The sequence below is a fragment of the Ochotona princeps genome, chromosome 4, assembly GCF_030435755.1.
Source record: "Ochotona princeps isolate mOchPri1 chromosome 4, mOchPri1.hap1, whole genome shotgun sequence".
In the NCBI taxonomy this organism is placed as follows: domain Eukaryota; kingdom Metazoa; phylum Chordata; class Mammalia; order Lagomorpha; family Ochotonidae; genus Ochotona; species Ochotona princeps.
In genome coordinates this window covers 48,419,520-48,432,970 of record NC_080835.1, presented here as the reverse complement: position 1 = coordinate 48,432,970, position 13,451 = coordinate 48,419,520, and the positions used below count along the sequence as shown (strand labels likewise).

Here is a 13,451-nt window from a genome sequence, read left to right as displayed (position 1 = left end):
TTGGCTCTGCTTCCAGCCATGTCTTCCATTGGAACCAATGGGTGTTGCTGTCCAGCCAGGTTCCACCCAGCACACACTCGGCCCTCACATAAACCAGTGTGAGCTGCAGCCTAGTCAGAGCAACCCACCAAACCCCCCCCCCCCAGGCACGCCCCCTACCCTGGTTTGCCAGTATGTGTAGCAGACTAGTTCAGACTGTCCCACATCCCATTCAACTCTCATACATGTCAATGGGTATTAAAGCCTAGTTCCATATAACCAGCTCAACTATCCAGCCCTCATGGATGTTGTTGGGTGCCTCTCTGTCTAGCCACCCCAGCCCCTGTCCTAGTTTTCATGCCCTCCTGTGGGAGTGGTAACCCAATAGGGAGGAGCCCACTATTTCCCTCCCAGGCCACTCCCACTCCCAGATTATGCACTCTCCAGGTGATTCTGTGGTTTAACTTGACAGAATTAGCCCCCAGTGCCAGCTTCTGCCAGCTGATGCTGTGGCTAAGCCCAATCAACCCTCACCCACTCTAATTGTAGATTGCACCAGTAGGAACAATCAGCCCAGCCTGGCTTTTCCCTGATCTAGTCCACATGAGGCCCACAGGTGTTGTAACCCTGCCTAGTTTGGTCCGCCCCAATCCCAGCACACACTCTCCAGTGGGAGTAGCTGTCCAGCAAGGGAACCCACCCCCCATATTCCCCCTGACAGTTCTGCCCTCTCCCTTCCTGATTCTCACGTGTGCTGTTGGGTGCTGCAGTCAAATCCAGTACAGGCAACCACGCCCTGGCATTCCATAATGTGTACTGGTTTTTGTCACGACCAAACCCGGCTCAACCCACACTCTGTTCTGGTGCTCAGATTCGCCAGTGGATGATGTGAACTGATTCAGCCTGGTCTGCCCCCGACCCATGCCAAATGTATGCCAGTGGGTAACTTTCCATGGCCTGTCCTGGGCTGTTTCCTATCGTGCTTCTTGCACTTACCTGCCAGGTCTGTGTCCTGCCAGAGGAGTTGCCCAGGCTCCTCCATCAGAACCTCTCCCAATGCCAGATTTTGCGCATACCAGGGAGTCCATGAGCCAGCCCTACTCAATTCACCTCTTGTCCTAGCGGGAACAGTGGCTTTTCCTTGCTGGTCTTCACCCCATTCTGGTTCTTGTTGTTGGATGTTTCAGCCCAGCCATGGCTCATCCATACCCACATACAGCTCACACATGGCTCAGTAGGGGTTGACACCTAGCCTAGTCCATCCCACATCTACCCTGGTCCTCCAGAACAGCAGAGGTGTTGGAGTCTGACCCGGCATGGTGCCTCCAGTCCCAGTCCACACTTGTGCCAAGGGAGACTATAACTGTATCCTGATCAGAACACGCCCCCATTCCAGCCCACACACCCCTTGGTGGGAACCTCAACCCAGTTAGGGTGTCCCCTTAGCTCCCCAACTGGGCCTGTTCCAAACCATAGATCACATGCATTTCAGTGGTTGCTCTGACTCAGCTTGGCTCAGCCCCTCACCTGTCCCGACCCCTGCCTTAGACACTGTGGCTTAGCATCCTTGGCTCACGCAGACCAGTAGGTGCAAGAGCCTAGCTCAGCATGACCTGTGCTCCATCCTGGCTTCTAGTTTCACTTGTAGGCTAAGGTTTGCTCAGTGCTACCCAGTACATCCCATTCCATTACCAGTTCACACATTGGCCAGCCGTTGGAGGACTTTGCCCAGCTTGTCGGACCCCCATGTCTGGACCACATGTTCACCAGCGGGAGCTATGAGTTTCCCAAGTTCCTCCACTTGACCCACTCCCAGACCCAGTTCTTATACATGCCATTGGTTTTTAGGCCAGTGCCCAGCGCAGTCTGGCCTTCCATTTGGCCTTGTATGAGCTGGTGAATGTTGCAGCCTGGCCCACCCCACACCCTATTCAGGATGCACATTTGGGTGCTGCTGCCTTGACCAGTCCAGACTGTTGCGGGTTCCTTTACCTGTGATTGATGGCAGGCTCCTTGGTCATACCTAGCTTAGTCCATCAGACATTTCAGTTTTAGTTTATACACAACTGGCTGCTATACACTTTAAAATGGTTGTACAAATGCGTGAGTTTTATATAATACATCAAGTATTGAGAAGTCAGACAGTGGTTTATGTGTTTTATGTGCCAGCACAATGCCTGCCAAATAAATACTCAAAAAAATCATTATGGTGAACTGAACTATATTCAACAAAATTAAAAGAACATTCTCCTGGGATTTGTATTGCTCTAAATACAAGATATGTGATCAAAGGAGAAAAGGGGCTTGGAAAAATCATACAGTTTTACTATGTGGCTAGAACTCTGCTGACTGTAAATAGAAAGTGGACTGTGTTCTCTCAGGATACAAAGGGAACATTTAGACATCTGTTCTGCCTGATTTCAGGACAGCTGCATTGTTGTGAGTACGTAATATTTATCAACTGCTTGCATGTATTGCCAAAATTTCTGTATTTTAATGTTTCTTTATTGTAAAATCTATGGAAAAAGAACATATTGAAAATATAAAGTACCCACAGTACTTTATATTATTATGTAATATAATAATATTATATAATTTATAATATTATATAAAAGTTATTTATATTTATGTATTATATGTTATATGAATATTATTTATATTATTATATTATTTCACATTTTCCTTTTTATACTTTTATGTTAACATAGAGGTTTCATATATTTGATTGATACAGTTCTAAGAATATAATATTTCTCTCCCACCTTGCCTCCTTCCTTCCTTTTTTCTTTTAATTTTTGCAATAACACACTTTGATTTTTTTATGATAACAGGCTTAATGCTCCACAATATAAAGATCTCACCAAGTAAAAAGTAGAAAGACCCACTTTTTCACAGGAATATAAACAAGGGCTATAAACAATAATCAAATCCAGTGATGTCAATTTCACTCATATTCTTTTTATTTCACTATAGATTACCACAAATCAGAAAAAAAGCTTATGATATTTGTCTTTTTGGGTCTGCCTTATTTCACTAAGCATAATGGTTTTCATCTTCATCCATTTTATTGCAAAAGACAGGATTTGATTCCTTTTTATGGCTGAGTAGGATTCCATCATGTTTGTATAGCACATTTTCTTTAATGATTCATCAGTTGATGAACATCTTGGTTGATTCCATATCTTAACTATTTTGAATTGAGTTGCTATATATATGAGGGTACATATGCTGGTGTTTTCATTTCATTTAGGTTTATTCAGGAGTGGGATGGTTGGGTTATGTGGTTGAACTATTTGAAGATTTCTGAGGAATCACTACCTTGTTTTCTTTAATGACTGGACCAGGTTTACAATACCATGTGCTGTGTATTAAGAGTACCTTTTGATCCACCATTTTTTATCTTTTAATTTATTCTCTTTATCTTTCAGTCCTTACTTTGTACTTTCTATTAAAAAACTTACACTGAATAGTTTTACTTAATATTTAAATATTTTTTGTTTTAGTAGAGCTTTTAAAACATATACATACATCACATCTCTCATTATACTCAAGTGATGACAATTGAATTCTGAATCTCTTTCAGATTAAAAAAAACTCAGTATTTCCTTTCATGTTTTTGTATATGAAAATAGATTATTACCATAAGAAAAAAGTACTATGATCTTTAACAAAATTATGCCTTTTAAAAAACAGATTCTGATTTCTTTGTAGATCCAGATTCATTGAATCGTAATTATTTTTAACACATTGATTATAATACTTAGGTTTTTAAAATCTCTTTTTAGAGCCATAAGTAAAGACTAAACTATGCCAATTAGGACTGTTTGTTTAATGTAAGCATTTAAATATGGGTGAAATTCCAATAAAAATCATGTGATCATGGTGTCTGGCCTGATTTCCTAAAGATGGAAATCAATTGTGTTTCCATTCTTATTTTGTCCTGGAGTCTGCAGTACCTAAACTCTTTTTTCATAAAGTTGGTTTAAAAATTGATACAATGTACCAATTTGGACTAGAGAACTCTACTGAAGTTCTTTTCAGCATTAGCATTGCTGACATAATTGGACAGATTATAGAAGTATAGATTGCATATGTGGACCATAGAAAGATGAATAAATTTTATACCTATCTTGAAAAGGTGTTTGATCTCTGTAAGACCCAAGTTTTTCATCTGTTAATGAAGGGGAATTAATAATAGCTATGTCATAGAATTAGTATAAAAATTAAATGGAGTAATCATAGTGATTTTAGAACCAGACTTCATATATTCAAAGATTGATCCCACATCTGCATGCCTGGGAACTGTAGCTAATGTTTCCATGCTGAGATAATTTATTTTTTTTTAAGATTTATTTATTTTTATTACAGTCAGATATACAGAGAAGAGGAGAGACAGAGAGGAAGATCTTCAATCCGATGATTCACTCCCCAAGTGAGCCACAACGGGCCGATGCGCGCCGATCCGAAGCCGGGAACCAGGAACCTCTTCCAGGTCTCCTACGCGGGTGCAGTGTCCCAAAGCATTGGGCCGTCCTCGACTGCTTTCCCAGGCCACAAGCAGGGAGCTGTATGGGAAGTGGAGCTGCCGGGATTAGAACCGGTGCCCATATGGGATCCTGGGGCTTTCAAGGCGAGGACTTTAGCCGCTAGGCCACGGCATCGGGCCAGAGATAATTTATTTTTAAGACATAAATAATGGTCACCTCTTTGGGATGTTGTGAGGAAAAAATGAGTTTATTGTGTAATGCATTTAGAATGGGGTCTGGCACATAGTAAGTACAGTTTATTATTTGCTAAATAAAATTAGGGAAAAATATTTGCATGCTTAGGATTTCAACAGTAGTTTTAATTATTGGTGTCTTTATTACTGTTGCTAGGGTGTATTCTGATTGAAATAAAAATTTATTGAGGTGACTTAGCACAAAGAAATATGGTTAAGATATAAGCAGTCAGTTCAGTAGCATGTAGTAGCTACTAAGTGTGATGTGGATAAATCTTATAGTTCATCTTAAATTCAGAGCGGATCCTAAGATACATATTTTGACAATGTTTTTCGCAAGGCCTCCTTTACGTCTTTGTTCCTGAGACTGTAAATGAGGGGGTTCAACATGGGGATCACTACGGTGTAGAACACAGACACCACCTTGTTTTGGTCATTTGAGTAGTTTGATTTGGGCATCACATAAATGAAGGTAATTGTTCCATAGTACAGAGTGACTGCAGAGAGATGAGATGTGCAGGTGGAGAAGGCCTTATGGCGTCCCTCAGTGGAGCGCATCTTCAAGATGGTGATGAGAATGTAAGTGTAGGAGACAGCTATGACAGACACTGTGACCACAATGATGGAGCCAGAAGAGATGGAAGGGAGACTTCCAATGATGGTGATATCAGAGCAGGAAAGTTTCAGCAAAGGGGAGAAATCACAAAAAAAGTGATCTATCTGATTTGGTCCACAGAAGTATATATTCAATAAAGAACTAATAAATGTTGAAGCATTCACGAAGCCACCCAGGTAGGAAGCTCCCACTAAAAGGCTACAGACTCCATGGGCCATGCGGGTGGAGTAGAGCAGGGGGTAACAGATGGCCACGTAGCGATCATAGGCCATGGCAGCCAGCAGGAAGCACTCAGCTGTTCCAGACATTACCATTGCATAGAGCTGGGCCTCACAGCCAGCGACAGGAAGGGCTGTTCCATGACCAAGGAATCCCACAAGCATTGTAGGTGTGACTGATGTGGAAAGTCCGATGTCCACAAAAGCCAGGTGGCTGAGGAAGAGGTACATGGGGGTGTGAAGGTGGGAACAGGTTCTTATTAAAGTGATTATGCTGACATTACCTACTAAAGTGGCAGCATATACACCTAGAAACATCACAAACAAGACGACACAGAGTGTAGGATCCCGTGTTAGTCCCACAATGATGAATTCTGTCACAGTGCTGTGGTTTCCAACCTCCATATCCTCTATGAATTGTTCCTGTTGAAGGAAATTGAAACAGTTATTTGCTTTATGCTTTTATTCCAACATTCCTGGTTCATTGGGTTTTTTTTTTTTTCATACTTTTCATAGTGACCACTTCCTTTACCTAACCTGTAAGTACCCATATTCCAAAGGTTTGGAGCTTTGTCCCTTTCTTTTTCATGAAACAAATGTGATTGAGCCTCACTTTCTATATTCTTTTCTGTATAAAATGTATCTTAAACTTAACCCCACCTAAATCTTTCCTTAGGTCCGGACATATGGTTTCAATATCTACTGGGATTCTCCAGTTGAAAATCCCAAAATTAACTCAAATTCAGGCTGCTCCATACCAAACTCACAGCTTCTTATAATAACAGCTAAATTTTGTGTCTGAGGAAAGACACCGCCATCCTCCCAGTCTTGTTTTGACCTGAGAGTTCTAAGCTATCTTCTTCTCAAGATACCCCATCCAATAAAATTCAAATGGATCTGTCTCTAATTAGCTCCCAATTTTTCTCTTTATTTCCCCTTTTCCAGTCCCAGATCCCTTGATAATTTTTTCTCTTTAGTTTAGTTGCCTGTGTACCACTCTACTTTCATTCTTGTTCCCTTATAACTCAAACATTTCTGATAAATCTTTTTTAAAAAGGAAGAAGGGTAAAAAGAGAGAAAAGGCCCAGCTCAGTGGCTAAATCCTCACCTTCAAACACCAGGATCCCAAATGTGTGCTGATTCATGTCCCAGCTGCTCCACTTCCCATCCGGCTCTCTGTTTGTGGCCTGGGAAAGCAGTAGAGGATGGCCCAAAACTTTGGGAACCTGCACCCATGTGGGAGACCCAGAAGAAGCTCCTGGGTCCTGCCTTCAGAACTTCTTAACCCAGCTGTCATAGCCATTTGGAGAGTGAACCAGCAGGCAGAAAATCTTTCTCTCGGTCTCTCCTACTTTCTATAAATCTGATCTGCTTTTTCATTAAAAATAAATAAATCTTTTTGTGTGTGTGTGAGAGAGATTTATTTGTCTGAGATTGTCCCAGCATCTCTGCCTACTTGGCCTATGGGGAATGGGGAAGGTCATAATGATGCAGAATATCATGTCCCTGGAGTAACACTCTGACAATGGTCTTGGCACACTGCAACCTCAACATGGCCTGATCACTGGCTGCATAGCCTAGAGCAGTGGGCCTCACCCCAATTTCCCTTTTCTGTCCTTGGGTGAGCTGTGCTGGGACTTCTTGATAAACAACTCTGAGAAGTCAGGTGTGGTCCTTCTTATCTACATGGTAACCCTCAGCCACATGTGGTGAACGTGACCTGAGGCATACCTGCCAGCCATGCATGGTGCATGGGACCTGTTAAATGATTGAAAGATCCATATAGACAGACATGCCTTACAGCCAATTACAGTGTCATTGTTGGATGGGTGGGAGGACTGTTGGGAGACACCCCTCTGGCTTCCCCCTTTCTTAGTGTATTTAAGTTTGTGCTTATGTTGCAATAAATGGACATGCTCGATCAGACTGTCTCCAGGAGTCTTGCTGTTGAGAAATGCCATCACCTGCTGCTGGTCAGGAAACGCCCAAGACTAAGTCACAATCTTATGCCAGAGTTACCTCTTTCTAAACCAAAAGGGATAAGATCCTAAAATGATTCCCTTAATTCTACCAATTCTGTCAAGCTTTCATGACAAAATCTCATTTCATTAGCACAGTGAATAGTGTGTTTTCAGGTATACCTCCTGTGTGTGATTTGTGAGTCTCTCATGATGTTTGTATCCACCACGAGCACTCATTCAATCTTCATAGAATTCTTCTCCATGAATTCTAGTTTTTTCTTTGTTCCACTTTTCTCCTGTATGGATGGCTCTCATTTGCCACTGTCATAGGTCTCAGTAACCCCCATTCATTCCTTTTTCTTAAGAATTAATCTTACTTGAAAGTCAGAGTTTACAGAGACAGGGATAGAGAGACTCACATAAAGACACACACAGAGAGAGAATGAATCTTCCGTCCTTCCATCCTCTGGGCCACTCCCCGGATGGCTGCAATAGCCAGAGCTGGGCCAGCAGTCAGGAGCTTCAACTGAGGTTCCCATTTGGGTGTAATGCCCCCAAGTCCTTAGGCCATTCTCTGCTTTCCCAGCCCATTAACTAGCATCTGAATCAGAAGTGGAGCAGCTGGGATACAAACAGGTACCCATGTGAAATTTATATTGCCTTTCCCCCCCAAAAAAGTTTCACAGAAGAGCTAAAGAAAGCCTTTTTATTCATGGAAAGTACTGAGAAGTAATGTTAAGTAATGTTTCAATAGTTTTTAAGTTAAGATTATATTAAGTGTATTGGTTAAAAACATTTGGAATTTCCAAGGAAACAAAATCCTCAAATGTGGCTGCTGTCATACAAGTCAATGCTTAGAGACTTGGGGCAATTAAGACATGACTTGGGAAACCTACATTTCCCATATTGGAGTGTCTGGCTTTCTCTACCTGCTCTGCTCATGCCTGCTTCGTACTAATGTGCATCCCTGTAGGAAGCAGATGGTGTCCCTGGGTCAGTGCCACGCAAGTGGGAGACTGAGACTGAGTTCCAGGCTCCTGGCTTTAATCTAACATAGTCTTAAATGTTAGTGAAATTTCACAGATGAACAACAAATCCAAGATTCTCTCTCTGCTCCCCGCCTCGCTGTTTCTCTTCCCCTCACTCTCCGTTTCCCTCCCTTTTTCCTTCACTCTCATCCTCTTTCCCTGTCTCTGCCTTACCCTGTTCTCTCCCCTCTCCCCCTCACTCTCCCCTCCTCCCTTCTCCCTGACTCACTTCCTCATTCTACCTCCCTCCCTCTGTCTCTTCTCTGCTCTGCTTTTTGCCTGTCAAATAAATAAAATTTAAAAATTTTGTACATTTTTACTATAAGCTTTTCTCCTCTGGATATATATTGATATGCCTTTTAATATATTATAATTTATAATATTGATATTTTACTTTACATTTCAATATAAGAATTCTGTCAGTTTTACTTGCACACAAACACAATTTTTGAGATCTTCATGATAATGCACTGAGTGAATAGGACTGAATTTAATTAATCACTATTCTTTTGAGCATTTAGCTCTTTACCACTTTTTTATTATCAGAACTAATGACCCCACAATGCAATCTGGCATCAACAGGATAAAGTGAAAAAATAAGACAACTTTAATAATTTCAATGTTAGTTGTTTTCTTGAAGGCAAAAGTTCAAAATAAGTATGATCTGTGCTCCAAGATAATTTTTTTGCAAAAATTCTAAACCAAAGTGTTCCCTATTGTTTTATCTATTGAAACTTTAGTTGCATTTTGATTACAAAGTGCCTTTTCCATGTCTTTCCATTGTGAAGGGACAAAAGCAAAATCCTTCATTTGAAGCAGTCTTGAAAACGCAAAATTAACAACTAACAAAGATACAGAATTTACAACAGCTATAGTAGGGATTCAGTCACAATTATAAAAGAAATTTATACTTATTAAAATCAGAAAATCAAGATATAGAATTTATTTTACATTCTACAAAATACTGTAAAATAAAACACCTAGAATATTTCATGACCTGAAAATTTCACACATGTGTACTATTGCTTTCTATTAATATCAGCTTAATAAAAATTCTTTTAGAGGAGGTATACAGATTTGCAAAATCTTTTGGCACAATATTTATGTTCTTGAACAAGTGGGCTCCTATAATTTCTAACTTAAATGCATCATAATCCATTTTGACTTATAAATATATCGAATTTGAGTTATATGATGATAGGATTTACTTGCAATCATTTTGCCTTTTGTTATTGAAATTTTTGTTTTTATCAGTTAAAGGTTTCCCATTTTCTGAATAACCTTCATGGCTGAAATACTATATGAAATATCCATCAAACTCCTTAGCATATTTTTATAGAGCTTCATAAACCATCAATAATTTTTCTTAATTTATCTATTTATTACATATGCTTCCTTACAGTTTCCATACTTTTCATGAGTCATGCTGGCATGACTGTAATATCTACCCAAGGTTAATTATAATTTTCAGAGATCAATTTTCTACTTACATTGCTAACTTTGAGTTTTATATATTTTTCAGAAATGATTAGTCTCAGTGTTAAAATATTTTTAAAATATCTAATTAAAAGTTTTAGAGATTTTTTATAATAAGTATCATTTAGTTTCTTTCTCCAGTGGTATGACTGATTTCTTTGATTGAATTATAAGACATAATGAACCAATAATTAAGAATGTATCCTGTCTCTTCTTTAGTTGATCTTCATTAAGTATATGTAAACTACTCTACTGACAGGTAGCTTACAGCTCTGGCATTAATTGCATCTGTTAAAATGTTTTTAATTTACTTTTAACATATTGATTACTCGTTACTCTGTCAATTAATTCCATAATGATGTCAATTTTTGCTGATGGTATGTTGGAGCTTTTAATTGATCGGGATGATACTCTGCTGGCTCTGTCTTCAGACCAGAGAGGGTATACCTAAGAAGACGTTGAACTTGACTGGACGGTAAAATGCTGGACTCTATGTTTGGTATATGCTTGCAATGGGGGAATCTCAACTGAACTTGAACTGTGGTTATGCAACAAGGTGGAGGAATCCACCATGGTGGGAGGATTTGGGGAAGGGTGGGGAGAACCCAAGTACCTATGAAACTGTGTCACATAATACAATGTAATTAATGAATTAAAAATAATAAAAAGAAAAAAATGTTTTTAATCTTAATAATTATTTCACCATTATTTTAACAGCAAACATTATCTATTCTATGTAAACCTCTTGAACCATCTTACTACAGCTATTGCATGTCCGCTGTCTTCCATTTCCAGAATTCAGTATCCATAGTTCCTTTGACCATTCTGGATATAATACACTTTTCAAGTATCTCATAGTTCTCTATCAGCCTGTTTCAAGGCTGTTTTAAGGTATGTTTCAATGCCCTGGCTTAGGGAATAAAGCAAAACACTAAGTAATATTTGCGTTCTTCAGCTTCTGATTCGATTGGAGTTTTGTGAGACAATCCTGCTTTCCTTGTGACTTTGTATAAGCTTCAACCTGTGCTGAAAGCACTGTCATGGAAACTGAAGTCAGAAAATTCAGACTGTTGGCCCTCCATTGGTCCTCTGTATGAACCTGCACATAAACTGATTCTATTTTCACCCTATAAAATAGGAAAATTATCCCTATAGTGTAAATTTGTTATGATTTTTCAAATGATATATGTAAAGTCGCCAGAAACAGTCGTACATCAGCATTATGTGACCTTTAAAACTAAAGTGAAAATCAAGTATGAGTAGGTTTGCTAAAAATTAATTGTTTTTTTTTATGAGTAATGTGATTTTCCTTTCAACCCCAGGCAGGATGCTTTCACCACAAATCCAAAATGAGACAGAAAGTACAGCATCTGATGCTTTGTTAGTTCTGCATTATGCCATTCAGCTACATTCTAGTTTTCATCTTCCTCTCCAGTGACCACCCAGGGTTGTTTCTTGAGCTCTCTGTTTTGACAGCTTACTAATGCCTGTCCACCTGGACTAGGGACTCTGACTATGTTAATATACATTACATCAACACATTGGCCATTTTGAATGATGTCGTAAGACGGTTTAAGAGAATATGAGACTATGAGCTTCCTCTAACCTGAGAATCAGGCTGTTTTCCATTCTGTTACTTGAGTTTTGCAAGGGCTTTTGCCGACCATCAGTATTTGCCTGACATCTCCTGAGAAATCCGCTCTGTATGTGCCAAGAATGACCATTATGTAGGCACAATTTCAAAGGTGTCAAAAGATAAAATTAAAACAGTTTTGAATTTCTTATTAAAACAAATAGAATTTGAGTCATTTTCACAAAGTCCATGGACCTTTCACTCACCTTTTAGAAGCATAATTATTGATGTTAAATTCCAAAGAGAACCTGACAAAGTAAGTGTACTTACTTGTATAGTTATTTGGGACCAAACTTTCCACAATATGAGTTACTGATATATCCATCAGTCAAGAAACAGAGTTACATGCTGTGTGAACAAGCAAAGTGTGTTTGTATGTGTAATGGGGAGAAAATAAGGCCCTAACAGAACATTCAAAATCCCCTAAGGCATTGTTTCTTCCCCTTTGAGAAAAAGGTCCTTGGGTTTTAGTGCAGAAATAATTTGTTGAACCAGGTGACTTGTTAATCTTGGCTGGTCCTCCCAAAAGGAACATTCTTTTTCCCTTTATAAATGAAACTGAAGGGATTCCTGAAGCATATCTGATATTCAGAACAAATAACTTACCTGATTGGTTAGACTTAGTGTGATGATGTCAGGATAACTTCCAATTCCAATATTCTATGATTCAAAGTGAAAAATAGCATTGAAGTAGATAAAAGGAAGATTAAGGAAGGAGAGTTTTATTTTGATTTAGGGACTATTTTGCTGCACAAAGAAATGCAGACAATTCTTTCAGGAATTCTGTATATACTATATTGTCCATTTTATGTGTCTTAGGACTCTTCTTTCCATCCCTCAGCATAACAGTTTAAGAAGCTCCTCTGAGGTATCTGAGTATCTGTATGCCTTTGAGATATCACACCAAGTAAATAGATGGTTGACGCATTTCATAGCCCAAATACCTCACTTTTCTTTAGATGTCTTAAGCATTGAGATCCATCATCCTATGACTCTTTTAAAATATTGCAGTTGACAGCAGCATTCCAAAATGGTTAGTTTTGCTATATGCAGCTATTAATGTGTACCTTCAAGTTCTGTTCGGAGCCAAACTCCTTTACTTCTTATACCATGTATTTCTTCCATGCCCTACATGGGAATATATTCCTTCTATGGAAAACCATCTAAGTATTTTTCAGCTTCTGCTAGCAAACCACTAAACTAGATGTTATTATTAAGAAGGTCTTTAAAGTCACCTCCAGTTCCTTAAAATTATAGTCCAAGAGTAGGTTCAAGAACTCAATATGAAATGGTTCCCTCCATGATCCCACTGGTGGACCTGCAGGCCTTAGTCTCAGCTGTGGCCAGGAAATACCTCTGTGACTCAGTTTCCCTCCTCTAAACATAAACTGCAGCAGTACTACATGCAACTCAGTGCCCTGGGTAGTAATCCAGCCCAGAGAATTCCACTGACGTGGAGGAATTCTACATCTCCAGATCATGATGCAGATCCACAAGAAATTCTAAGGGGAGTTCTTTGAGTACAATTAAAACACACTAAGTAATACATGAAAACATACTAATGAATGAAATGCATGGGTAAAGGTAAATATAAAGTGAAATTCAGGATAGTACATTAATGGTGCTTTATAAATCTTGACTTTTAAAAGACAGAAGTATGGGCCCGGCATGATACTGTAGTGGTTAAAGTCTTTACCTTGAACATGCCGGGATCCCATATGGGTGCCGGTTCTAATCCCAGCAGCCCAACTTCCCATCCAGCTCCCTGCGTGTGGCCTGGGAAAGCAGTGGAGGATGGACCAAAGCTTTGAGACCCTGCA

At 39.5% G+C, this 13,451-nt stretch overlaps 1 protein-coding gene across 1 annotated transcript; it reads right to left on the bottom strand.

Annotated features, from left to right (window-relative positions):
- Positions 1-5,005: 5,005 nt before the first annotated feature.
- Positions 5,006-5,944, bottom strand: LOC101534897 (olfactory receptor 5P1-like). Its single transcript, XM_004593819.4, has one exon. It carries the CDS (start codon positions 5,936-5,938, stop codon positions 5,006-5,008), a length of 933 nt encoding a protein of 310 aa, XP_004593876.2. The 5' UTR covers positions 5,939-5,944.
- Positions 5,945-13,451: the final 7,507 nt, after the last annotated feature.

Excerpts from the sequence above, each read along its gene's own strand:
- LOC101534897 (XM_004593819.4), bottom strand. The coding sequence starts at position 5,938 with ATGGAGGTTGGAAACCACAGCACTGTGACAGAATTCATCATTGTGGGA.